Source organism: Panthera pardus, unplaced genomic scaffold (assembly GCF_024362965.1).
Source record: "Panthera pardus isolate Hobbes unplaced genomic scaffold, ASM2436296v1 HiC_scaffold_8, whole genome shotgun sequence".
Lineage (NCBI taxonomy): Eukaryota > Metazoa > Chordata > Mammalia > Carnivora > Felidae > Panthera > Panthera pardus.
The window spans coordinates 86,855,467-86,883,465 of record NW_026527013.1 but is presented as its reverse complement, the minus strand read 5'-3'; the positions used below and the strand labels follow the sequence as shown (position 1 = coordinate 86,883,465).

The window sequence follows — 27,999 nt, the reverse complement described above, 5'->3', positions numbered from 1 at the left end:
ATAGTACCTTTACAAACTCCAACCACAATTGTTGGGGGGCATCTCCTGTTTAGAACTGACTTTCTATCCCCATTTCTTTTACCCATCCAACATTCTTTTTTTTTTTTTACCATTTAAAAAAAATGTGATTATTAATCTTAACATGAGATCTACCCTCTTCACAGATTTTCACTTGTACACTGTAGTATTTTTATCTACAGGCACAGTGTCGCTTATCAGATATCTAAAACTTGTCTTGCATAACTGAAATTTTATACAAGAAACACCCCGTTTCTCCCTCCCCTAAACCCTGGCAACTGCCGTTCAACTCTTCACTTTTATGAGTTTGACTGTTTTAGATTTCTCATGTAAATGGAATCCTGCAGTATTTGTCCTTCTGTGACTGGATTATTTATTTCTCTTAGCATAATGTCATCATGGTTCACCCATGGTGTGTCATACTATAGGATTTCTTCCTTTTTAAAGGCTGAATAATATTCTACTCTATGTATATAAGGTTTATACCGTTTATGTCAATGGATATTTAGGTTATTTCTACATTTTGACTGTTGTATATGCAACTATAATGAGTGTGGGAGTGCTATTATCTCTTTGAGATCCTGTTATTAATTATTTTGAATAAATGCCAAGAAATGGGAATGGCTAGATCATGCCGTATTCTATTTTTAATTTTTAGAAAACATCGTACTGTTTTTCATAATGGCTGCACCATTTTGTTTTCCAACCAACAGAGTACAAGGATTCTAATTTCTCCATCCCTTTACCAACACTTACTTTTTTTTTTCTTTCTTCCTTCTTTTCTTTCTTTCTCTCCTTCTTTCTTTCTTTCTTCCTTTCTTTCTTTTCTTTCTTTAATAATGGCCATTCTAACAGGTGTGAGATGATACCACATTGTGGTTTTGATTTGAATTTCCCTGACAATTAGTGACGTTGGGTAAACCTTCCCACATTCTTTTCCCTTCTGGTAGTGTTCAGAATAATTTCTCATCAGTGTGCTCCTTTAAGTGTGATATTGGCTTATTTTCTGGGAGCGGAGTGGAGAAAAGAGATGAGTCAGTCAGCCTTTTGTTCGTTCCAAGTTGACATTGTTTATCCACCATAAATGGTATATTCTACAAAAACTTTGTTCAACAATGTCTTCATTTTCTGCACATCCAACTCTTCAAATAAAATTGTCATATACATAATTAAAACAATGTTTAAATTCTCTTTTTATTATAATGAAAATGGCATTATAAATAATATGTGTTCCTTGTGCTAGGTTTTACATATTTGAACACCATTTATATTTAGGTGGGCTATGAGATAGGTTTAGTTGGCATAAACCGAATGAGATCTTCTAATTGCTGATAGTAGCATTCACCTAAGAGATAGACGGAAGTCATACTTCTGCACTGCCGTCAACTAACTGTAATATTAGAAAAGCCACGTCACCTCATGTTTCACCGAGTTCTAATGTATTCTGTAAGAGACGAAAACTAGCGCATCCACAAGGCTATTGCTTGCTTTATAACGTTGAGTCTATAAAATAGTTGTGACCTGCTTACAACACTGTTTATCTGTGTGATTCTTTTCCAGTGGCCTTTTTATTGTTGACCATTAATATGGCAAATTATGTGATAATCTACTTACTTCGTAATTATTATTTTTTTTTATGATTGACACTAAATCTGTTTTAGATCTGTGATTGTAGAAGCCATGGATTTTAAATAACTCGAGGTACTCAGCCTAGAAAACGAGAGTGGGTAAGCCCAGACAGTTTAACTGTAGTCTTTGGTGTTTCTTAGATGTTTTCTTCTGTTTACACTGTTATGAGGATTTTTTATTTTGTAAATTAACTTCATTCAAGAACTTATATATTCAAGCCATATTTTGCTTATTTTAATTGCTTGTTATTCATAAAAAATGTGAATGACGGAAGAAACATGGAAAACGAATTGCTTGACCATACTCCAAATTAATGACAGTTTTAAATAAGATAATTCAACTTCTTTAATTATGAGCTATTGAAAAATATAGCTAAGCTATATAACATTAGCCAAAAAACTCCTATAAATAGTATTATCATAGCATCTACTTTTGCTTCCCAATCTGCTTCATTTATGTTGGGCTTGTTGTTAACGCAATATAAAATCTACAATAGTTTAAAGCAAAATACTAGAAGTTACCCCAAACCTCCTATATATGTATGTTTAATACTACTAAAATTTGGAAGAATGTGAATTTATAAAATTTACATTAAATATTCTAATGAGTTTAATTCTATTATCTCTATACTGTGAAGAGAGGAAATTGTGATCTATCACATTTTTTTAAAATGTATAGTTTATTAGAGTTAAATTTTTGGTATTTTAGATTGAAAACAGCTTTGAGTTTGAATGGTGTTAGCTCTAGGTACTTTGGCATGTAAGTTTAAACCAAAAATTAGGTTCAGACTACAAATTGAATGTTCCAACCCCTGAGTTAACCAATCCAGAACCAAAGGTAGCAAGTGCCCAGAGAAGACAAACTAGATAGGGTAATGCCATGGGGGCCCTAGGGAGCCAACACCAGCCTAAAGAAACAGAACTGGGTGCCTGGGTGGCTCAGTCAGTTAAGCTTTCAATTTCAGCTCAGGTCATGATCTCACGGCTCATGAGTTCAAGCCCCACGTCAGGCTCTGTGCTGACAGCTCAGAGCTTAGAGCCTGCTGTGGATTCTGTGACTCCCTCTCTCTCTCTGCCCCTTCTCTGCTCATGCTCTGTCTCTCAAAAAATAAATAAACGTTAAAAAAAATTTTTTAAAGAAACTGAGAACAACCGCAATGGGCAGTGAGAGGAAATGTGGGGAATGCAGAAGAGAAAAATTAGATGACATGACTGCTGTGCTTTAAAGTCTTAACGTATATAGAGGGAAAAGTTGTAAATAAGGACAAATAATGAAAAACAATGTGGAAATTTCAGGATCCAAAATGTTTGTTAAAATCTTCACATACAGGGGTGCCTGGGCAGCTCAGTCAGTTAAGTGTCCAACTTTTGGTTTCAGCTCAGGTCATGATCTTATGGTTCATGAGATCCAGCACCAGAGTGGGGTTCTGCGCTGACAGAAAAAAATCTTTAAAAGAAAAATCTTCATATAAAGCTCCAGTTCAAAAATTTCATTTTCATAAATTGTAAACAAGTAGGGGTTTTGTTGTTGTTGTTGTTCATTTGTGTTTCATTGTGCCACAGTCATAGTATTTTCCCCTTCATAGAGTATGAGTAAATTAAAACAGTGATCTAGCAACATAATCTCCCTGAAGGAAGCCAATATGGCGAATTAACCAGTTTGCTGAAGGTCACAGCCTTCCTATTGTGTTTGGAGATTTCCAAATTTGATTATGGAGAAGAGAAGAATATCAATGGTCAACTACCAGCAACATGTTGGTTTACAAAACACATTATTTCTGAGAATAATACATATTAAAACATGGGAAGATTTTAATTTGTTCATGCTAAGTATCAAACACACACACTTTTTTGCATTTGAAAGCATTATTAAATTATGAATTTTTAAAAATGCAAAATTTTATTGTAGTCTTTTTTAGAAACTCAGACTACATTCTCAATAAAATAAAATTCAGATCATGTTTCTTTTAATGAAGCTCTTTCTTTTAATGTAGCAATGTCCTCGTTAATGGAAATTGTTCCAAAGCCTTCTTCAAGCCACGAGGTCATTTTAAACTCAACTCATTCAGGTAGACCAGAGAAACAAGGTCCCTACAAGCATCTAAGGATACTTCTAGAATGGGGACTGGAGAGTGAGGAGGGGTAAAACAGGCAGATAGAGATTGCTTCCATGAAAGTAGCCCCATGTTTATATATTTTATGTACTAAGGCTCTCTTTTAAGTTTTGATGAAACTATGTGTTACAAGAGTTTTGTCAGTGACAAAAATGGCAACATTATTATGAGATTACCTATTCAAGAAGATACTTTTTAACCTTAAGATTTATGCATGTAGATGACTTTTCACAGGAAAATACATCTGGGTTTTTAATGTCTTATCATAGTGGAGACAGTGTCCTTTGTTCTGTAAATAAGCAGAACTCCATTCAAATACTATTTTTTCCCTTTTTTCTCTTTACCAAAGATACCCTTCATCTACTCTATTTTTCCTTCCTGAGTTTCCTCTCTTCCACCTTTTTTTTTTCTTTCTTTCCCTTCATGTTAATGTATAAAGTGGTTAAAGTTGTAAAATATTTAAAAAGTAACTTTATAAAAGAATAAAATACATCTATCTATTTATTTCTCTGTATCTCTGTTTCTGTGTATTAATACTGCCTAACTTGAAGATGAATAAATAATTAGTATAGCTGATGTGGACAATATATAGGACCCCGGGAGCTCAACTTGCAGGATTTGTTTACCATTTAGAAAGCCAGGGCCAACAAACATTTCAGCTGAGTTTTTGCTGCTGTTGCTAGTTTATAAAGGATTTTTGAGAGCAAATGTTCAGATTTAAGAAATTAATCTGTAGTCATGGTTAATAATATCAGTGGAGAAAATGTACAAAGCAAACAATTTTGATTAATTTATCATATACATGTAATTTTAAATTAGGTTTGGTTTTATTTTGTTCTGTTCTGTTACCCCAGTGGTATTAATTCTCATTCCATAGCACACCAGCCTCACTGGTTCATGTAAGTGACCTGTATATGAGTGTGTGTGTGGTTTTGTGTTTGTTCGTTTATTAACTCATTCATTTTCTTTCATCTCATTTTCTTTTTCCATTCCCTTCTTCTGTTCACGAGCAACTATAATAATTTTTGATACTTCTGATATCTTTGTAAAATATATAATGTTAATTGGTACAAATGTCATTTTAATGTAAATAAAGCATCATTGCCCTATAGACCAGATCCTGTTTCTCACTTGCTTTTACTTGGAAATGGCTTTAAGATGGATCCATCTTTTGGTGTTAATGCCTGTTACAGCCTTTTTCCTGCACCCTGTGCCAAGGGTTTCCATCTTGAGCATTTACTATGCTCTCATTGTCCATTTCTCCTGATACTGCCCCCTCCTACAAATAGACACACAAGAAGATTTCTGGGTCACAGAGTGTACATGTGTATAATTTAATGATGTTCTGCCACATTGCCCTCCAGAGAGATGCACTTATCCATTCCCATTAAAATAATTACATGTTTGTACATTGTAATCACGCAGTTGTTTTCTTTTCATCTGATGTAGAATGAGGGTGAAGCTGAACAAGAATCCAGCAAGTATAATCTCCCTTGGAGTCAGGGTCCCCTAATCCTACATCTTGGGCAACACGTGGCATTTTCTGGATTTTAAACTTTTGCAATGTGATGAGAGCTAAGTAGTATCTCATCATTGCTTTAATTCATACTTTCTAATCACTGATGAGTCTGGGGTCTATTTTGTATATACTTACGACACTTTTAAAATTCTTTCTCTGTACTCTTAAAAACTGAGAACAAACTGAGGGTTGATGGGGGGTGGGAGGGAGGAGAGGATGGGTGATGGGTATTGAGGAGGGCACCTGTTGGGATGAGCACTGGGTGTTGTATGGAAACCAATTTGACAATAAATTTCATATATTGAAATATAAAATAGAATTCTTTCTCTGTGAATTATCTTAATTTTACTAACTGCCAAGAAGATATTTCTGTTGTCTTTCTAGTAGAGTATCATTTTTATGAATTTTTATGGCAACATCAAATATTACCTATAAGGTGGTAATGATCACATAAGTGACTATGGAGTGCCTGCTGCATGCTAAGTGCTAAAAAAAATAGTTGTGGGGGAAAAAAGTCATCGGGTTTTGTGTGATACACATTTGGATATACCTCTGAGATTTCAACTGTTAACTCAATAAATTTAATCCATAAGATGTTTGTGATGTAATGGTAAATATTAAATATGGACAGAAATAACATACATGAAATCCTATACTACAAAGAATAGTATATAATAGTTTTAGGAGCATATAAAGTTAGGTAATCCCAGAAGTTATAAAAACACATAGTTGAGAAAGTTTTATGTTGATTGATTTTCTTTAATTTTTAATTTTTTTTAAATGTAATGTCTTTTTTTTTTGTTTTTAATAACATGTTAAGTGTAAGATTTTGAGCAGCAAATTCTGTCATGAACTGTTGCACATTTAATAAAAATTCAAATTATCTTAGTTTTCCTGTTAAGAGTTATTAGTATAGGTACTTTCTAGGGATATAATCGAAACATCACCTGGACAGTCTAAAAGTTGAACAGTTCATTAACATACATGTTGATATAATTTAAAATAAAGAAAACATAAATGTTTGCTCATAATGCTAAATAATAGATATAACCATTCATATGTACACTGTCTTCCAGGAATTATTTCTAAAACAAAGTCAATAAAAAGTTATCTTAAGATTGACTATGCTTTGGGGCGCTTGGGTGGCTCAGTTGGCTGAGCGTCCGACTTCAGCTCAGGTCATGATCTCGCAGTTTGTGAGTTCGAGCCCCGCATCAGGCTCTGTGCTGACAGCTCAGAGCCTGGAGCCTGCTTCAGATTCTGTGTGTGTGTGTGTGTGTGTGTGTGTGTGTGTGTGTGTGTGTGTCTGCCCTTCCCCCACTTGTGCTCCGTCTCTCTATCAAAAATAAATAAAATGTAAAAAAAATTTTTTTTAAAGATTGGCTATGCTTCCATTCAAGTCAATTAAGTGATAAAATACTACTTTAGTGAACCTCCGTGTAGCCTGGTCATATTCAACAAATTTTTACCTGCATTTTAAAATAGTTTGTAGGATTCTTCAATTAATACTTTCCAGAACATTGTATTTGAAATCATACCATACTCAATTCTCACAACTATTAGAACCTTGTTATGAATTAATAAGGAGTGATTGGTTATATTCACGTGGTTATTTTAGTATGGTTCTTGTAGGATTTTAGGGAGTTGGAGAGGCAATGGATAAGGAAGGTATTACTAAATGATGACATTCCCTGTAGCATCTGATGCTCACCATTGGAACCAAGAATAAAAAGTTTAAAGTGCTGGCAAAATCTTTTGAACCGCAGTCCTGCACCAGCTCTGGTGGGAAACTGAATGAAGAGAAAAGAAGTTCAGCTGGTATACCACAGGAACAGAACAGATCGTGTAGCTTATGACCTCATGTGTATATTATAGGCCAGATTTCTGGTTATCTGTATATTTTTCTCAGCAGTTGTATTAATGACCCTAACTAGTTTTCCTGTTTTAATACTAGAAGCATTTTAAATTTCATTGGATAATCATGCTTTGTAAATTTGCCCCTTTGTTTTGAGAGGTGAAAAATGAGCAAATTAATCAAGAGAAGAGGCATGAAGATTATGCAGCTACTTCTTTTCATAGAATCTTCTTTTGCCGAAAAGTGACAATGCAATTATAACACTATAATTTGTTTCAATTCAAGATGGTCTCTACATAAATATACTCTTTATCGTGACTTTTAGAAGAGTGGGTTTTTCAGTGTGCTCTTCCTTTTGCTGTGCTAAATTTTTCTTTAGTGGTATCATCATTGTCTTTTATGTAATTTTCTCATTTTATATGTACAACAGCCTGGGATTATTGAATTAAACCTAAGGCCCGTCTGAAGGTAAAGTCTTCTTTGGAGTAAGTTATAGAAAAGCCATTTTTGTTGTGTTATTGTGAACATTTTTATGGACTTATTTTGCCGTTTCACTGTAGTAAAAGTATTTCCCTTACTTGTTTACAACTGGCAATATGCTTTCCAATGTATATCAAAATCATTAAAACTTTTGAAGATTTAATTATTCTCTGTTTGGAATTTTCCACGGAAGGCACTGGTGAGCAGTAGGGACTTTCACATAGACCTCTCTGAAGCTCATTGAAAACCTAATTATTCAACAAGTATTTCTGTTTATTTAAATAAAGCCTAGTTAGGGCAGACGATATTTTCTTAGGTAAAGCTGGTAGCATTCACAAATTTGGGGGCACTATGACTTTGGATAGTCTCATCTAATTTATATCCATTTCCCATAGCTACGTAGTAGAGCCAGGTGATTCTTGCCAAATATGCCCCCCTAGATTATTTTGACAGCTCATATAAAATAGATGAAAGACATGGAATTTAAAATGTTGAAGTATGATGTCACTACTTTTTTTAAGCGAAAATTATCTTTCTAGATAGGAAACACGAAATGCCCTGTAATTAGTCCAGCAACATAATCGATGCGATCCAGTGCAAAAAGAAAACGTAGAGTTCTTTGTTGAAACATTATTAAGAGTTTCGAAATGACAATAGCGAAGCATTAAATCAAGCATGGGCCCTTCTGAGCACAGGGCCTTGTGCTTCTACACAGGCCACACCCCTCCTCCCCACTCCCCCCTCCTCCTCCCCCACCCATGAAGCCGGCTTGTCTGTAACATGCCTGCAGATTGTACTCAGGAACACCTTACATGCAGTGAAGAAAAAGAAAAACACCCCGCGGAAATCTGTATTATCTGAGCAAACTTGAAGCAGTACAAATTTCTCAAGGAGAGCCTCAAAACAAACTACTAATCACTTTTTTTCCCCTCTCCCACCCATTCCATGATGGAATATGGAAGTTTATACTCTTCTAGATACGTGTTCCCCATGGAGAAATTATATTGCTGCTTGTGATGTTTTTTTTTTTTTTTTTTTTTTTTACCTACACAAGATTGGCCTGAGCAATATATATTCAATGATGTTTTCTTTCTGAAAGCAGTGTGAACATAATGCATGTGTTTGGTAATGTTTAATAGATTTCAGATGCAACATTTTGCATGTTATGTTACACAGGTCTAATGTGTTCAGGTAAATGATGAAATCAAACTACGGGCGGTTGTGGTATTACTGTTCAAAGAACTTTGAACTGATGGTCTCTGAAATGGTGTGCTGAGTTGGTTTTTAAATGCAGAGCCCTGTGTGTCTTCTCTGCCCTGTGGACCCAGACTAGAAATACGACACATTTTTTTTTTTTTATACTTGAATTTGTCTTTTTAGGGATGCAAGTGTTGGAATGGAATGGAATTCCTTTAACTTCTAAAACATATGAAGAAGTGCAGAGTATCATTGGTCAGCAAAGTGGGGAAGCAGAAATATGTGTAAGACTGTGAGTTTTTCCCCATCTTTTTGTTTCCATTTTTTTGGCTATTCATGGCTCTTTTAATTTAAAATTGTTAAGGTGGAACCTTTGCCAGTCAGCAAGATTTTCAGTAATTAGAACATAAAGTGAATACAAGTTTTTATAGATTTCTTGTGTTCAGAATCAAAATCTAAAGCATAGTAAGAATTCAGCTGATTTTGTTTCTGATATTGTCAGTAGCTGTCCCCTTTCATGCTTTTATTGAAACATGCTTCATTTAAATGAAAGCCTAAACCCATTTAGGTTTCCTGTGTGTGTATAGTATTTCAAAATGAGCTTATGTTTAATCCATAAAGATTTCACCTTAAATAATCATTTTTATCAGCTGACTTTTAACAGCATTGCAAGTATATATTTGGTTAGAAGGGTGAGCATGCTTGGAAGTTGCTTTATATCATTAACCACTTCTCATTTACCTACTGAAGAAAAAAAAAAAACAAAACTCAGGGTAGTTGGAAAAGAGGGACTTTTGTCTCAGGTTTCCTCAACTTCTTTCTCAATTTCTTTGTTTTAATTTTTAGGGACCTCAATATGCTATCAGACTCTGAAAATCCCCAGCACCTGGAGCTTCATGAGCCACCAAAAGCTGGTAGGTGAAAGTAATATGCTTTCAACTGTGGGTAAAGGCGTCGATGTAAATGGAAACATCGTTGTAGAGGCAGGTGTAGCTGTAGATGAGGATGTGAGCATAGATACTGCATAGGCAAAAATGTACTTCTAGACTAATCAATGTTTATTTATGTAATTGTAAACAAAACCAAAGCATTGCAGCTACATTTTTAGCCTTCTAGGGAAACACAGATTTGTGTATTAGACCCATTAAAGAAATTCATACAGAATTCTGGCTATGTGAGTTCACATGTTTAATTCTTTCAAAATAAATTCATCCCTTCAAAGGAATCCATGGAGCCATTTATTTGCAGTTTTAGGTTATTTTTAGACAATACTCGATTCCTTTTAGCCTAGGATTATGGGGCACTTATTCTTGAACCTTTTGATTGCTGTTAATAGTGAATAAAAAAAAATCAACATTTAATTTCATAAGTACATGATGAAATAGATTTAACTCTATTAGCAAACAACTATAGTCTTACAAATGTTGATCAGCTGTAACATGAACACTTGTTTCATTAATTGTAGCATTATCACTTGTTTCTTCGTTTAACAAATATTTATTGAAAATTTTCTATGCTGCAGCTAGCATTCTAAGAGTCTGGGTTACTGCACTAAAGAACAGACCGTGGCTTGTAGAAATTTTCATACATCTGTGAAGTTACATTACCTTGTCATCTAGAACCCAAGTAAGTTCCATGGTGTTAAGTACCTATGAACCTGAGAAATACATAGCCATTTCTTTTTGTTGTAGTGGAGAAAGCAAAATCCCCAGGGGTTGATCCTAAGCAGTTGGCAGCAGAGCTCCAGAAGGTCTCATTACAGCAGTCACCACTGGTTCTGTCGTCCGTTGTTGAGAAAGGATCTCACGTTCATTCAGGTCCAACATCAGCAGGATCCAGTTCCGTCCCCAGCCCTGGGCAACCGGGGTCACCCTCAGTGAGCAAAAAGAAACACGGCAGCAGCAAGGTGAGAATTGTTCAGTATGACCTCTAAGTTACTTATTTTCTAGCTCCTTATTCAGACGAGGACAAAGGAAAGACGATATCGTTCTCTTGTGATTTTTCATTTCCTAATGATCTCTTGGCACAAAAAATTGCCATTTCTGAATATATGACCGAGCAAAATGTTCATGAAGATGATGTGTTTTTATATTTCTTAAAATATTTTAGCAGTTATTATTATGAGGAACTTGAAAAGTGTGTCTAATGCTCCCTGTTTCCTGGTTTTTTTCTGTATAGTGGTTGCATCAAGTTGAGCCTCTTTGTGTATGAAACATTAGCTTTGCATCTTTTTGGAAATAAGTTACCCATTAGATTGGGTTTGATAATCTAAATAAAAGGTAAAAAGGACACAGAGATAAAGAGAATTTAGGACAATAAGAAATAAAGAAAACCAGTAATATAGAATTGCCATTTTGAATTGTATCCCTATTTCCATACTAATAAATTTTCCCTTTTTGCAAGTCTTCATTTGTAATAAATGTTTCTAACATTATAATTTCCAAGATACTAGTGAATTAAAAAAAACATAGAATTAATGTTTTGAACCTTATAAAAGGAGATGAAAATGTAGACAGTTTGTAACTTTTCCCTCATAGATTTCATTCATAATGAAGAAATTCTTATTATGGTTAAAAATATGTTTGACAAAGTTTTCTTTTATTTAAACATAGATGAAGATTTCTCTTTACTTGGTAAGATGCCTGGGAGGGACAGGCTATGCTTGGGTAAACTGACTGGACTTCAGAAAACAAAAGTTTGTTTCACCAAGTATAAACACAGCAGATGTCCCCCCAAATCCCTTTTATTCAGAGAGAAACAACAAAGGTAGGATGATCTTAATCATTGCATCACAGGATGGTGTGTCCCAAAATAAATATAGCAAAGCTTCACAAAGAACAATTTCAAGAATGGTTAGATTCAATTTCAATACAAATTTTAACACAATTATAATTTATCACATACAGTTATGTGTTAGTTTTCAAGAATTACCTCATGCAGGCTCCCTGTCTTCTGAGTTACAGACTGATATTTCTCATTCCTATCTCAAGTATCTCCAGGTAGGACACAAGAAATGAGAAAGTCGGCTTGCAAAGTTTCCACACCAAGGACATTATAGTTCTACAAGTTTCTCATCCTAATTTTTTTTTCAGCACCTGACATCACCATCCTCCCAGGAAATTAAGTAAAAATTTGAGACCATCATTTTCTCTTCTTTTCTCTTCATTCACAATGTCTGATTAGTCACTGAATCTCAATCCTCAGAATTCTGATTTTCTATTAAGTCTCTAGTAAGTTTCTGCCTTCTTTGAACCCGCCAGTTTTCTTTAGCAAAGCATTATTTCTTTTTCCAACATTATTGCACTCATTACTTGCAACTCCACTCACCGTTCTCTCTTCATTCTCAAACTACCCTCCAGCTGATCTGTGGCACAGTGACCTGATTGGGTCACTAACCTGTTTAAAATGTATCCCTGCTACCTAGAATCTTGACAGCCTCACCTGTGCCTAGGACTCTATCCTACTCAGTCTAAAAGGGCTTTTCCTTGGGAGATTATCACAGTAAGCATAACGTTCAGTCTTTACAATTGCCTTGCTAATAAATACTCTGTATATTAGAGTTGCCAGCTCATTCCTACTTTCCACAGACATTTTTTTTGGATAGCTCCTCAGTGTCCAATGAAATAAGAGCAACAGGAAGCCTTCATCCATGAAATCTATCCATATTCCAATCCTGCCTTAAAATCAGAAGATATCCATTCTTCCTTTTCTACTCCCTCCAAAGTGCCCCATACTTTATGTATGTATCTTTATGTATGTATTTTGTATCTTGATTGTAGCTACCAGTTTTCTTATTTTATCCTCCCAATTAGGCTGCAAGTTCCTTAAGAACCAAAACCATTTCTTTTTTTTTTTTTTTATGCTTTTTAAGCACATAGTGGAGGGGCTTGCACAGAACAATAATAAAATAAATAAGTAAATATTGTGAATTAAATCATCACTGGCACTTGTCATATATTCTTCAGAATATTTACAGAATTATAGTTTTAACTTTTTTGTGTTTTCATTAGGTATAAGACTAGGTATTAAATTATAAAATATTAGTGTAAGAAATGTATTAAGACTAAATATTTAAATATAGTTGGCATAATTATATACTTAGATATTTAGAACACCGTCTAGTAAATATTCTAAATGATTATTCATAAGTAATTATTAATTGGTAATAATGCTCTAAATGGTTTCTTCTGAGTAAATGTAGGTAAAATATGCATCTAAATTATTTAAATATATGTTTGTTATATAAGCTATGTATATGACTTTATCAAATTGTTATTTTGCTTAAGCTATTTCACTATGAATTTTTATCTCCAAAATTTTTATTTTATCACCTCAAGCTGTTTTGTGTCTGACATTTTAATCAAACCTTCTTCAGTTTATCTTTGAAGTTTGAATGCTTTCTTGAAAGTCATGTTATAAATAAATGATTCAATTAAAGTACTCCTTAGTTTTGGGGCACCTGGGTGGCTCAGTTGGTTGAGCATCCGACTTCAGCTCAGGTCATGATCTCGTGGACGATAGGTTTGAGCCCCATGTCAGGCTCTGTGCTGACAGCTCAGAGCCTGGAGCCTGCTTCTGATTCTGTGTCTCCCTCTCTCTCTGCCCCTCCCCCGTTCATGCTCTGTCTCTCTCTGTCTCAAAAATAAGTAAACATTAAAAAAAATTAAAATAAATGAATAAAATAAAGTACTCATTAGTTTTAAATGTTCTTATGAAATAGGTCATTGATCTCCCAAACCTTACTGGTCATAGCGCCCTTAACATCTCACTAGTTTTTTTCACGGGTCTCTTATGCCCAAAGATATACCTAAAACAGTTTTATATATTATATACTTAATTCGTATTTATGTCCTAATATCTGAGCAACCATTGGAAAAAATAATATATATAAAATGAAATAAAAATAATGTATTTGTTTCACTACACATCGTTAGGGTATTGTGCAGCTCATGGACATTGTACAACTATTCAAACTGTGAAATCAGACTGCACACTACCAAAGTGATTGCCTGTTCCATACTTGTATCACTGATTTCCATGAAGAACATTTTTTATCACTGTAATCATTAAAAACAGCCTCAGAAAGATATGGCATCCTTTAAAGGAAAGTAGCTAACTCTAATCTGGAAATGTCACTACCTGGAGCTGGTAGTTTGCTCCGTATCCAACAGATACCGATCTCTTTCCTTCCATAATTTAAAATATCCCTCCACACCGTTTTGATTTTACTGCCACACCCAGAACAATTAAAAATGGTCCATAAGTTTCTACTCAACATTGAATTCAGTGATATTGCATGATTACATGTCAAATGAGCTACAACTGTCAAAAAGAAGTCAAAATAAGTTACCAGTAATCACTTAGCTTTGTGTTCTGTGAGCGTTTTGTTTTTGTTTGTTTGTTTGTTTTGCTTTTTGGCTTGTGTTTTTACTTTTTGTCTCAGTTATTCTCCAGTTTTCCTCATTGGAATGCAAAGGAAACTGGTCTTAGGAAAACCCCTGTCTTTAATCAAGATAGAAATAGTTCTAGAAACTTCTATTGTCCTTCTTTTTCTAGATTGTTTGCTTTTCTTTAAATTTAAACAGTAAAATAATTTTTAAGTAAATATAATTGGTCACTAACTGGTAGGTTATCTTTTGCAGCCAGAACATGGTTTCAATATTAATGAATGGACATTTTTTAATGTTTTATTTTTGAGAGAGGGAAATAGAGAGCGAGAATGAGTGGGAGGAGGGGCAGAGAGAGAGAAAGACAGAGAATGCCAAGCAGACTCTGCCCTATCAGCACAGAGCCCGATGCAGGGCTCGAACCCATGAACTCTGAGACCATGACCTGAACTGAAATCAAGACTCAGATGCTTAATAGACCTAGCCACCCAGGTGCCCCTAACGAATGGACATTCTTAATAATGAGCTGAACTAAATAAAGGATACATGGCCTAGAAAATTTAACCTCAACTCTGTAATTTTACCAAAGATTACATTTTCCTTCCTTAGTTATTTCATAACACAAGACCTGGAGTATAGCTGTCTTCTTTGGATTGCTCTCATTTCCAAGATAAAAATATAAAGGAAAAGGTGACAACAAGCGTATCCACCTAAATATTATGGATCTTTCCTTTTCAGGTTAATTATTAAAACAAAGCCAATATTATGTACATGTAGGCAGACAGGGCTTTACTTTGAGCGTAGCAGGCTGGCCTCCGTTTTAGTAAGTATCTCCCTGTGTTGATGCCATGTTGCCTGAAATTCTAGACCTAGAGTCCAGAACATCATCTCTCCTTTTGTACAAATTCTGCATTGAAATATAACAAGTCAGCAATCAGTCATTTTTGTTAGCATTCTGAACCAGTTTATCAGATCACATTCCTAACTGTTTTAAGTCTTTACTGACATAAGGAACTTCTTAAGGAAGTGAGAACTTGCTTGGAATAGGGTAGAACTGTAATTAAGGAATGTGAAATATTAAGAAGTGATTGCCTGGGTGCTTCACTCCAGAAGGGAGCAGAGTGGGGTTTACCACCCATCGAAGGCCAGCAAGAACGGGCTTCTGTGACGTCTGTGCTCCTAGGCAGTCACTGTCTAGAAACAGTGTCTTTGTCGTTTCACGAAAGATCGCTAAAACCTGTAAAATACTTAAATCGAGTGCTTTAAGCCAAAGTATTCGTTTCATTGAGTAATTGGAAATACAGCCCTACAGGTATAAAATTATAACTTCAAAACGGGCTGAACAAAATGAAAACTAGATTATGTATGTATAAAATCAAACACACGTTGTGACGTGTAAGTAGATACCATAATCTGAAGCCGCCAAATGGATGAAATACATTTTCCAGACAGTGTGCTCTGACCAAATAGAAATTAATTTCACAAGGAAGTGGAAATGGTAAATTTTGTGAAGGGTTTATCCATTAATATATGTTCTTATTATTGCAGCCTACTGATGCAGCGAAGGTTGTCTCTCATCCAATTACAGGGGAAATTCAGGTAGGAGAATTTTTTTAAAAAATCATCATTATACCATCTTCTTCGGCTGTTTCTTCTCCCCTCACTGGTTTATTGAAATCGCAAACACTGTTAGAACTTTTCCTGTTTTATATGTGCATGTAACACATACAGGAAGAATACAATATTATGGAACAATATCTTAGTACAATATACAGTTTATAAAATCTAATTATATGTATGGAATTCTATAATTTGAAATCTGCATGATGCCTTAGCAGAATCAGTAAGTTTTATGTCTCAGTTTATACTTGTTGAATGTGTTTCAAACAGGACAGATTGTTCTGGAAATGTGAAGATTCCTCTTTAAGAGTTTCATGAGTCCAATACTATCCTCTTTTCTTCCTCCTACCAACAATTGTTATATAATTGCTGAACAATTTTCCTACAGTAGTGTTTTTCATGCCAGGGGTCATAACCAATTTTTAATCTGTAAAATCAACGTAGGGGATTTTGACTAGGAAAACAGAAGAAAAATAGTGTAAATCACTATCTTTTTTAGTTCTATACGTGTGTGTTTCTGTGTGTGTATTGTATTGTAACCCATATTTCTCACTGTGGGTCATCGTCAAAAATGTTTTAAAAAATGTACTTTAGATAATACCAAAAAGTAATCCTGGATAGATAAGAAAAACCATGTAGAAAAAAGTGACACAATGAAAAATAAGAATATTTGAAGATAGTAAGTTTCAGACAAGGGGAAGAGCACAGTAAGTCTTAGCTGCATCTCCAACATATTCTAGAGGAGATTTTCATGAAAGACTTCACAAAGGACAACAGACTTGAACTAATTTGTGGATCAGCCCTGAGAAAGGGGGAGTGTGTTCCTGGAAGAAGCAATGCTTCAAGGAAAGGTTCTGCTGGCAGAAACAATAAAAGGCAGACATCAGCTTTGCTGCAATGAAATGCTCCTGTACAAATAAGTTGAAACCAAATTAAAAAGAACCTTGCACACAAGCTGGGGTTCTTGTTAGCCACTGCAGTAGGGTGATCGGTAAATATGTTGGATAAGGGAGACTAATTAAAAGGGATATATAGTAAGATTTCATACATCAATGGCCTGTGTAAGGAAAGCTTATAAAGGGAGGACACAAAGACAAAGAAATCAATGCCGTGATCATCTAGGCTCCCACAGATGAAAGCAAAAGTGGAGGGTGAGAATGGCATGGAAAGAGGTGCAGAATGCAGGCACCTTGCTGGCAAGACCCAGCAGCACGAGCCTGGTCACCTCTGTGCTGCACATCTTGTAGTCTCGCTATTTCCTCTTTTCTTTTTCTTTTTCTTTTTCTTTTTCTTTTTCTTTTTCTTTTTCTTTTTCTTTTTCTTTTTCTTTTTAATGTTTATTTATTTTTGAGAGAGAGACAGAGTGTGAGTAGGGGAGGAGCAGAGAGAGAGGGAGACACAGAATATAAAGCAGGATCCAGGCTCTGAGCTGTCAGCACAGAGCCCGACGCGGGGCTCGAACCGACGAACCCCAAGAACATGACCTGAACTGAAGTCGGACACTTACCAACTGAACCACCCAGGCACCCCAACTGTTTCCTGTTTTCAGAAAACCCAACCTGATCTTTCCTTATTTCACAAGCAGCAGAGAAAATGCTAGATTTTCTGAGTTTCTGATTCATAGCTTGTTCTCTCTTACCTTTTTTTTTTTTTTTTTCTTTCCTCTCTTGCCCATGGACCAGCATTTGCTATGTTTCTTTTATGGCTTGTTATTGTTTGTTCTTCTTTTATTTTCCCTTCTCTTGAGCAGTAATCTTTAATTCTCTAGTGGAAATTTAATAATATTCCTTCTTTACTCACAGGCTCTTTTCGTTTCTTTCTCAATATTTTCTCGTGACCTTGATTTCCATTTTATTTATTTATTTTCTTGTAGCAAAACCTTTTTGCAGATGGAACCTTACATGGACACCCAAACCTACCAGCATTGGAGTGGTTCTCGTGGAGGGTTCCTGGGGACATTTCAGTCTGTCTCAGAAGCAACATCTGAGCAGCCCTAAGATTTTTCTAAGGCACTGCAGCATAAATTTTGAAAAGCACCTTTTTAGGGTAGCCTGTAGGTTTTCATTTCAATAAGAAGTGGTTTTGGTGCCTCATCAGATAAAAGTGAACTTTAAGGCTGGCAAAGAAAAGAGTAAGTGGGGGAGAATGTCTTCTTACAGTTTGGAAGCTGTTTTAAGTCTCCGTGAAATTAACTGCTGAATAATTCCGTATTTCAGTACTCCGTTAGAGTCCACAGTTACTGCAGTTCTGAACTTTCCATTTTTTCCCCTTCCTTCATGGCACTTTTTTTATGTCACATTGCTTTCAGGATGGTCAAAGTCTAAGTTTTTGCTGCGTTGAGAGAAGCAATTGCAGATTCTTTTTCTGCCACAAAATACAACTGGACCAAAATTATGCTACAATTAGGAATTATTTTGATTACCAAATTTTAAATAGAGTTTGACTTGTCTAAATTACCCCATTTTCAACATTAAGCCTAGCATACTTGTTTCGTGTGATTATTAAAAATTCGGTTAGTATCTTTATTTATGGATCTTTTTCTTCTGAAATGCAGAGCCCTTTCTTTCTATTATTTGATAAACCAAAACAGCATCAAGCAAAATTGAGGCTTATTCAAAATGATGCCATAAAAATCTTTACATTTTGAAGGAGAAGAATTAGTTAATTCCACGATTTTAGATTATGTGGGCGTCTCAAATATTTATTTGAATTTTTCATTTTTTCCGATTCACTGACAGTTGTGTAACAGCCATTCACTAATCTAGGAAGCAGCCCCTTTTCTTTCCTGTGCAGCTTTAAAAATTAAAGAACAAGATTTTATTATCTTAATCTCTGACCCTATTAGAAAAGCAGGCACAGAAAAAGAAAAGCTATAGGTTATATAGGGTAATATAGGAAGAGATAAAATCTACACATTCTTAAATATTCTTACATTTCAGACTAACAGCTCTATCTTTAAATAACAATTCCACCTACTGCTAGGCATTTGGTGAAATACAGAAGACATTTTGTAATAAATTTATCAATTAGTTAATTTATTTTCAATGTCCTAGTCACTGTATTCATGAATGCTAACAACATTTACTATTTTTCTAGGAACGTAAATTTGGTTTAAAAATGTCACTAGCGTTTACTGTATGATTTTTCTTCTAAATGAATTTTAGACAGGCCAGAACTTTACCCATGGAAAGAATGAACAGCACACTTACTAGTTATTAGCATGTGCCTGGGAGTTCTCAATTAAATTAGGCATAAACTAGTCTGTTCAGTTTCAAATAAAATGGAAATGGGGGTTGATGCTCCTCATGAGAATAAAAAGAAATGCTGGTAAGTTATTGAATAATAACGTATTGTGGCTTTTTAAAAATAACATCAAAATGATCTTCATGGACTATTTTGATGTCCCTTTAAGCTTCAAATCAACTATGATCTTGGAAATCTCATAATCCATATTCTCCAAGCAAGAAACCTTGTCCCTCGAGACAACAACGGTTATTCGGACCCCTTTGTTAAAGTGTACCTTCTTCCTGGGAGAGGGTAAGTGAAGAAACAGTGTCTTCTAAGTATTGCATCCCATGGATTCAAAAATAGTGTTGGTGTTTCTATTCTCTAATTTTAAAGAGTTAAATATATCTTCCTTAGTTTTATTCACATGTCATATTTATTTATTTCTAACTATTAGATATGATGGAAATAAAAATTTGTAATTAAGCCTTAACGGGTTCTAGGAGAGCCTTGATCATAAGAAAATCTGTCTGGATGAAACAATCAGTATTTTGAATCTAGAAACCACTATAACCCATCAGATGGACTGTGAAATCATTTAAAGAATTGTTTGTGGCAGATTTAGAGACTTAGCTTATCTTCCCAATTGCATTTGTTAAACTAACGTTCGAGACTCATGAGTTACTGTTTTATTTTATAAGATATTATTAGGTAGCACATTACATGTTCATTAAGTGACTTATTAATGTATCCTTACTTATATGCGTATTTTCAAATCAGTGTTTTAAAAACTATAAAATAAAATAAGAGTCATATTTGACATGTTGAATATTAAATAAATATTTACTAAGTATGGTAAATATTAGGTAATAAATGAAAAATATCTCTGAATCTCATGTGATTTATAAACTGTTCATATAAAGCAAGTGCTCTTTAGAGATGTTTAATTTTTACATAATAAATGCAAATTGCTATGTTCTGGTATATAAATCAGTACTCAAGGTTGGTTTCAAAACAGTAATTTGGACTCAACAGATCATTATACCTTACCTGAAAAATTTCTATTAGCCAAATTTGCATCTTGGAACCATAAATAATCAACAGTCGGAGGTATGATAAGAAGAATTCGAGGCTGGTAATTTGAAGGCTCTGGTTTATTTTTTTTCATTTTTCATTTAACTTGAGTAACATTTGAATATTGCCTTTTATTTGGGAAACTTGTATTGTTGCACATGAGTAGAAAGAATAATGTAATTACCCATCCCATACTCATTACTTAGTTTCAGCAATTATCATCTCCTAGCCAATCATGTCTCATAGAATCCCCTATACAGATTATTTTAAAGTAGATCTCAACTATTACAACTTTTTTTCTGTAAAGAAATAGTCATAATACTACATACAACCATTGTAATTTTAAAATGTTTAAATAATTCCTAATTTCCCCAATTACCTCGTAATATTTTCCTAATTGGTTTGAAGACCTAATTGATACTTATAGAACATTCTTCCCATCAATATCAGAATACATCTTCTTTTCAAATGCACATGAAACATTCTCCAAGAGAAACTATTTTTCAGGCCATAAAACAAACCTCAACTGATTTAAAAGCATTGAAATCATACAACACATGTTGTATGACTATAGTTGGTTTGTTTGAACAGGATCCAAGTTAGAGTTATACGTTACCTTTGAATCTGCTGGTTGTTGACTAATTATATCACCACGGTCAGAACACCAGTTCTTTTGAGATTAATTTTTTTCTTGTTGACATTGACAGAGCCAAGGTGAGCAGGGAGCCAGTGAATAGTTTTGCTAGGAAATCAAATGTAGATAACACTCAGAAAATAATTTGAAAATTTCTAGGTACTATATCTAATTATGGATGCAGCCTTTACTTTTATCCCATTGATTTTATTTAGAAACTTAGAATTGCTGGTGTTGTGGTTCTATTTTTAAATCATTGCATTTTATTTATTTATAAGGATCACCAGCTAGCCATATAGCAGAGGAAAGGAGAGTTTTTATTTTATGTTCATTTATATCATAATTAGTTACAGCTGTAATTTGGCTGCTTTTTTTCACATGAGTATAACAACAAACTGATAACTTCATTCTGCCTTTGATTGGGTCATTAGACCTTCAGTGTTATTTAATGACAATATTATGGGGCAAGAAGAAATCACTGCCTAGGGTGTATTTTTAATTGGCATTTGCTAATGAATGTATGAAAATAAAGCAGTGTCTTTTACTTTCTGTCTTCTCTAATAGTATCCTGGAGAGTGTCACCTTTTATGCTATATGAGAGTGCCTGTCTTTTATTTATTACATGATATGTTTCAATTAGACTATTGCAAACTTGAGTAACCAGCAAGGGCAGACAGGTAACATGAATATGTCAGTCATTCTGGGGGGAGTGACAGGGGATTCCAGTATACAGAGTGAACTCCCCATCTCAAGCCATCTCCATGTATTTTGTCAGACAAAACAAGCCTGCTGGATGGGTTCCTCCCCAAAAGCAGCTAATCAGCTGCCCTATTCAACTTGTAAACCTTTTATTAAATTACTCCTAATTATTACAGCATCCAAGGCCTTGGGATTTTTTACATTTAGGAGGTATTATTTTCACTGTAGCTCTGAGATTGTTTTCTGCTTCATGTTATTTATATGTTCTGGTATAGGTCCTCTGGTTATTATTCTCGTATTTTCTTCTTTGTTTCTCTTCCTAACTTTTTTTCTTCCTGTCTTTCCGACTTGCCTGTTATATCCTTCACTCTTGCTCTTGGAATCAATGCAGTCAAGTCATGGTTGTCCAGAATGCAAGGTAGAGTTGGCTCATTTTCAGTGTCATGCTGTGCTGTGATGTCTAAAGTTTATATGTACACACTTGAAAATATACATTCACCTGTAGTTCATTTGTATCTTTTTATATGTTGGTATCTATTGAATTAGGCTACCAGAAAATCGCTCTGATTACATTACTAAATAGGCTTAGCAGATGTGTGCAGTAGAAAATTGAAAAGTAAAAAACGTTAAAAATGGAAAAATGTGAATAAAGAAATATCACCCTGCAATATAGATATAACTAGTTTTCAAATATAATTTGTCCGCTAAAATACATTTAGCTTCTCATGCGGTAACCCTGGCTTAAGTGCTCCTGAGTCTTCTATTCCAAACAAAAACAAAATCTAGAGTCATCTTTCAAAAGAAATTAACTGATCTTCTGGATGTCCAGAACTTTAAGATGTCATCTTAAAGACCAGAGTTTTGTAGTCTTTTTCCATGAATTAGACCTGATATTGAAATATTTCCGTGTCTTTATAACTTCTGCACCACCAAGGTATTGCTGTGCAAAAGGATGCCATAACCTGCCTGCTCTCCCACATTAACAACAACACAAGAGCATCCTTCTTTGTTTGCCAACAGTAGGAAACAGTTTTCTAAGAGAGCTCATAACTCGATACATCATTACATTGTCAGCCAAGAGTGTCTTTTAGATACATAACTGGAAGCATTCTTTTGCACATTTCATTACATTATATACTATGTGTGTTATTTATTTAGTTGGGGAGGTGACTCTTATACCATCTGTAGCAATAAGGTGGTGAGAATTTTAATCCCACACAAAATATTAACGGTACAGGATTTGTTTTTGTCTGTGACATTAACATTTCACATATTTCCTAATTCTGGCAAGCTGTGGCCCTAAAGACGTTGTTTCTGATTTTGATCCTGATAGCAGTTGGATATTTAAATATTGTAAAGAATAGGATTAGTCACCACACCCTTTCTGGTGGCCAGAAATTTTTTTGTTTCCTTACATGCACTTAATCATGGCAAACACTAAATTTGATATTCTGTAAGGTTGCTTGTTACGGCTAGCTGTCTCAGGACACCATCCAGATCTCTCAGACTGATGGGCAAAATTAGTCTGGTTGAAAGAGATAATGTCATTTTAGAACAGATATTATCAATCACTTTATGCAGAACCTTCCTATCATTTATCTAGAGAAACAGGGGTGGAGGGTAGTTGTCAGAATGACAATGATTGTCTGTATTTAACTTAGAAGAGAGCGTGTTTTGTAAATGTGAATACTGGTTGAAACCGTCTAGGATGTGCTGGTCACAATTTCAAAGATCTAGAAGTCACTTTCTCATTATATGTTTCATTTAGAAGTCACTTTCATCATCTCTGAGAACTGTCGATGTGAGAAGGAATTATAATGATAAGGTACTGATATTGTAGTTTTGGCTGAGGGAGCCAGTGAGTGAAGTCCTGAAGAACTTGGGTTTGAATCTTAGCCCTGCCTCTTAGAAGTTGTAAGCTTTCTCTAAAATGATTTCCTCTTCTGCTAAATAGAAATAATAATAGCACCCCTCACAGGCATTTTGTGAAACAGAGTAAACCACCAAAAGTGATAAGCATAATGTCCAGCACGTAATAAACTCAATAAATGGTAGTTGATATTATTGCCAATAGTATGTACAATTACACTCTCTTAGGGTAATACCACTCAGAATTCCCTAAGCTACTCTAAAACTGGCCTAAATTTGTTATGATATGTGTTTATATACAAATATATATAATTTATGTATAGGAAGTATATATACATTCACACACACACATATATATAGGAATATATATATATAAGAATATATATATATATATATATATAGGAATATATATATAGGAATATATAGGAATATATATATAGGAATATATAATTCCTATATTCCTCTGCCCCTCCCCTGCTTGCGCTCTCTCTCTCTCTCTCTCTCTCTCAAAAGAAAAAGTAAATAAACATTAAAGAAAAGTTGTGGGATTATTCATATTTCATGATTGGCTACATCAAGTAGCCAGTGGTCAGTTATCCCTACAAAAAAGGAGATACAGAAAGCTTGGGCTACAGCATTACACCAAATTATTTAACATCACTGTATAGGAAACTAAACAACTTTGAACTTCGTTTTCTTCAATAATAAAATGTAATACATCTGTCATTGTTAAAATTTAAAAAAAAAAAAAGTCCTGTGAACTGATAAGAATTTCACTGGTCTAATTTTCTGGTCTCCTTTCATTTCCTCTTCCTACCCTTGGATCAATATACTCATAAGCTCTGGAAGCCCAAATCGTCAGCACCAAGATGAGGTGAAAGAAAGACCAGGAAAGAGCACAAAGAGTGCATGAACTCAGAAGTTGTCCCTGGGTAATTAGGAAATGGAAATGAGCTTATCCAAAGGATCCCATCTTTACACTGTTTGACAAAGTGCAGACCTTTTCCCACTAATGAGACTATGAGACTTTGCTATGATTGAAGCTGATATTAGCTGTCATAATACCTTGAAGTTCCATTCCTGGCTAGACTTTCTCTAAACCTCCTTGTTAGCATATCAGACTGTTTCCTCTAAGACCTATGTAAATCAGGAACAGTTGTTGTGTGCATTTACAATTCAAAGGGCAAAACTTGTTTCATTTCAGTGGATTTTAAGAGGAAAAAAGTAGGAGCATGTTTTAAGGATCCATCCAATAAATATTTCTTTAGCACAGACTGTTCCAGACACTGTGCTAGGAGCTAAGGTTACAGTTGACAAACAACCATAGCTCTGACTTCAGGGAGCACAGGGGGCAATAAAGTGATGTGCTAAAAACACACTACTGCACAGAACAGTAGAGCTTATAAAATGGAATATGATATGAGCTTCTTTCTAATTTAAAGGAAAATCCTTAGAGGAGTAATTAAAAATTGTGTGTGTGTGTGTGTGTGTGTGTGTGTGTGTGTGTTTCTTTATTGGACCTACTGTATTTTTTCAGTAAAGAAATATATATGTATATGTGTGTATGTATGTGTGTGTTGTGTGTTTCTATATATAAGTATGTGTATATATGTCTGTGGTCTTTATGTGTGTATGTGTGTGTATATATATGTATGCATGTATGTGTGTATGTGTGTGTATATATATGTATGCATGTATGTGTGTGTGTGTGTGTGTGTGTGTGTGTGTGTGTATATATATATATATATATATATATATATATATATATGATTTCCAATAAAGGAAAACCAAATAAAACAAAAGAAATAAAAACCTTCAATATTTTAATTCTATGAGAGTGAAATAGAAAGAAGCCATCATATCCCATTCTTCTTTCTCATCTATATTTTTAAATTAAAAAGAGAAACTCAGAGTACTGGTTTTCTGTCAGTTTAGGGAAGAATAATTGAATTTCAAATATCTTTTTCTGCCTGTCTTAAAAGCAGATTTACTCATGAGAAAATAACTGGTCAAATTAAAAAATGAAAGAGAAAAGAAATTAGTCAAAACTTCAAGGAGATGAAGGTTAACTTTTCTTTATTAGCCCCATGCCCCATCTTGATTAATTGACTTTTTATTTTCCCTGGTTAAAAAACTTCTGTGATTATCAGATATGGACTCATTGTCCTCATTTAATATCATTATTGCCATCTTCCCAGGAGGGAATATAGTGTGTTTTCTGGATGAAGAAGGAAACAGAAAAGGAGCCCCACTTTTTCCTCACCCTCATTTATGCTCACGTTTAAGAGTCCCTCTGCTTGACCATCTTTAGCTTGTAAATCCAGATTCTGATACAGATGGGAGAAGGTGTGGAGAGTTTTCACTTGTGTGAGATGGCTACACAGCCCGATCAGATCATGCTCCAGGTGGTCAGTACATGGTAGTTAAAAAGACAAGTGTTGTTGAAGGAGTGGCTTTGTGCGACCATCTCTGTGTCATAAAATTCAAGTACAAAAAAACTGCAAAGGATTTCCTTATCCTTTACACAGCTCAACCAGGAAGAGTGGAGGCCAGTTGTGTTTACTGACAATAATCCTAAAGGAAATGGACACATCGAGTCTGGAGAGAATTAAAGAATCAAATTCATTAATAACATAGAATTCTGCCAGTTTGGGTTATTCCCGAGTGTATCTGGGCAAAAAGAAATATTTATGGTAATTATCCCTGGTTCCACAACACTCTCCTGGGATATACTATTCAGAATTTCCCTAAACACCTCTAAAACTTGCCTAATTTTCTGTATGTGTCTATATACACACATATTGTATAAAATTTATATTACATATATAGGAAATCTATATATCTAAATTGAAGGGAAGGACTTTAGATTATTTGGTAAAGAAGACAAACAAGGTACTGCAGCTGATAAAGCCTGAAATTAAGAAACTGGTGGCTTATTCAGATTTTGTGAACCTAATCAAGTTCACAAAAAAAGTACATATAGCTTACATTTAAGAGCGACCAGTCAGTTTCCCTATGTCTGGATCATAGTCCTGCCAGTTAATAACTATGCCACCTTCCCAACAGCCCTTAATTCCACTGATTTTCAGTTTTTTCTACCCTGTCTCACAGAATTACCACGAGGGTTAAATGAGCTAATACATAAAAAGCATTTAGAACTCTGCCTGAGAAAAACTAAGCATTTAATGAATGTTAGCTGTTTTTATTTTAATGTGCTTACTTTATAAACTGCTTTTCACCCACGAACCAAGAAGTTTTAAAAAATGTATATGTGAAAAAAAACGTGAAAAATTGTGGTAACAATTATCCATATTCATAGATTCAGAAAAGATGATGACTAATAAATCCTTTTCCAGACATTATAATAATACAGACCATTTTCACATATATTGACAGTATCTAGAATTTTCAAGAACGTACTGGAGTTTACGTTTGACATTAATTCCCATCTTTTTAAAATATGATGCATTGAATTATTCAGCATTGAAAAAAATAATTTGCTGCTATTTACTGTATTATGAATTTTATCCTTAATGTTTCCCCATGATCTCATTACCTTGATAACAAACAAATAGTCCAAAACAAATAGAATTTTTAAAAGTCAGACTACCATATGTTTTTCTTCTAAGTATACCTGCCTAGAGAAATAGCCATGAATTCTAAAGTAGCTACCAAGGCTTGTTATTATCTTGAAAGTGCTCACATTCATTCTTCTGATGTCATCATTAAAAAAAAAAAAATTCAGGCTCCTGGGTAGCTCATTCGGTTAAGCATCTGACTTGGGCTTAGGTCATGATCTCATGGTTCATGAGTTCAAGCCCTACAATGCTTCAGGTTCTCTGTTCCTCTCTCTCTGCCTGTAACCCGCTGGCTCTCACTCTCTTCCCTCTTTCCCTCTCTCTCTCTCTCTCTCTCTCTCTCTCAAAAATAAATAAAAACATTTAAAAAAACAAAAACATAAGATATAAAGACACATAGCCTACTAAAGTTATTTTGAAGTTTTACTGGAAAATATTTCAAACTGAAAATTATAGACAATAACAAATACCTCTGTTTTTGATATTCGGTTCTATCAAATTTTAATATTCTGCTATACAGGCTCCAGATTTTTTTATTAAAAAACATTTTGTGTGTACCCTCTGAAACCCTCTGAAACCATTCCTCTGTCCACCTGAGAAAACTACTAAATAGAATTTAATACCTATAATTCCCAAGCTGACTTATGATATTAATATATTTTTATTATATATACATGTATACATAGTTTACTGTATTAGCTCACGATTTTAATTTTAAATCATAATAACTTACTTTAGTTATCCTTCTGCAAATTTTTTGCTTAACTTTTTTCTAGATTTATCTGTCTTGATATATGGAGGTGTATTTTATTCATTTTAACTGCTGCTATTTTACTGAATGAATATATTGTATATATCATATTAATATGCTGTTAGAAATAATGTTACGGTGAATGTTCTTGAGCACATTCCTTGTGCACAGGTGAGGAGAACACATTCCCTGTGCACAGGAGAATTTCTCTAGATAGAAGTAGAATAAGTCAAAGTAGAATTTGCTGGGGGTTTGGGTACATAAACTTCACCAGTTTCATCTAAAATCCATCTAAATTCAGGTAAAAAGTATGTATCAATTTATACTATCTACAATACATGACAATTCCTG

The 27,999-nt window shown here is 34.4% G+C and overlaps 1 protein-coding gene across 7 annotated transcripts in view; it reads left to right on the top strand.

Moving 5' to 3' along the window:
- PCLO (piccolo presynaptic cytomatrix protein) overlaps window positions 1-27,999 on the top strand; it is a 429,470-nt gene that overhangs the window by 325,603 nt on the left and 75,868 nt on the right. For 5 of the 7 annotated variants that reach the window (XM_053897773.1, XM_053897772.1, XM_053897771.1 and 2 more), the window contains exons 11-16: window positions 8,995-9,103; window positions 9,658-9,725; window positions 10,503-10,717; window positions 15,747-15,797; window positions 19,231-19,355; window positions 21,842-21,868. In XM_053897773.1, the coding sequence (XP_053753748.1) occupies window positions 8,995-9,103; window positions 9,658-9,725; window positions 10,503-10,717; window positions 15,747-15,797; window positions 19,231-19,355; window positions 21,842-21,868 (595 nt within the window). Of the gene's footprint in view, window positions 1-8,994; window positions 9,104-9,657; window positions 9,729-10,502; window positions 10,718-15,746; window positions 15,798-19,230; window positions 19,356-21,841; window positions 21,869-27,999 lie in introns of those variants that run through there. The other 2 variants (XM_053897770.1, XR_008420455.1) reach the window with 2 other exon arrangements.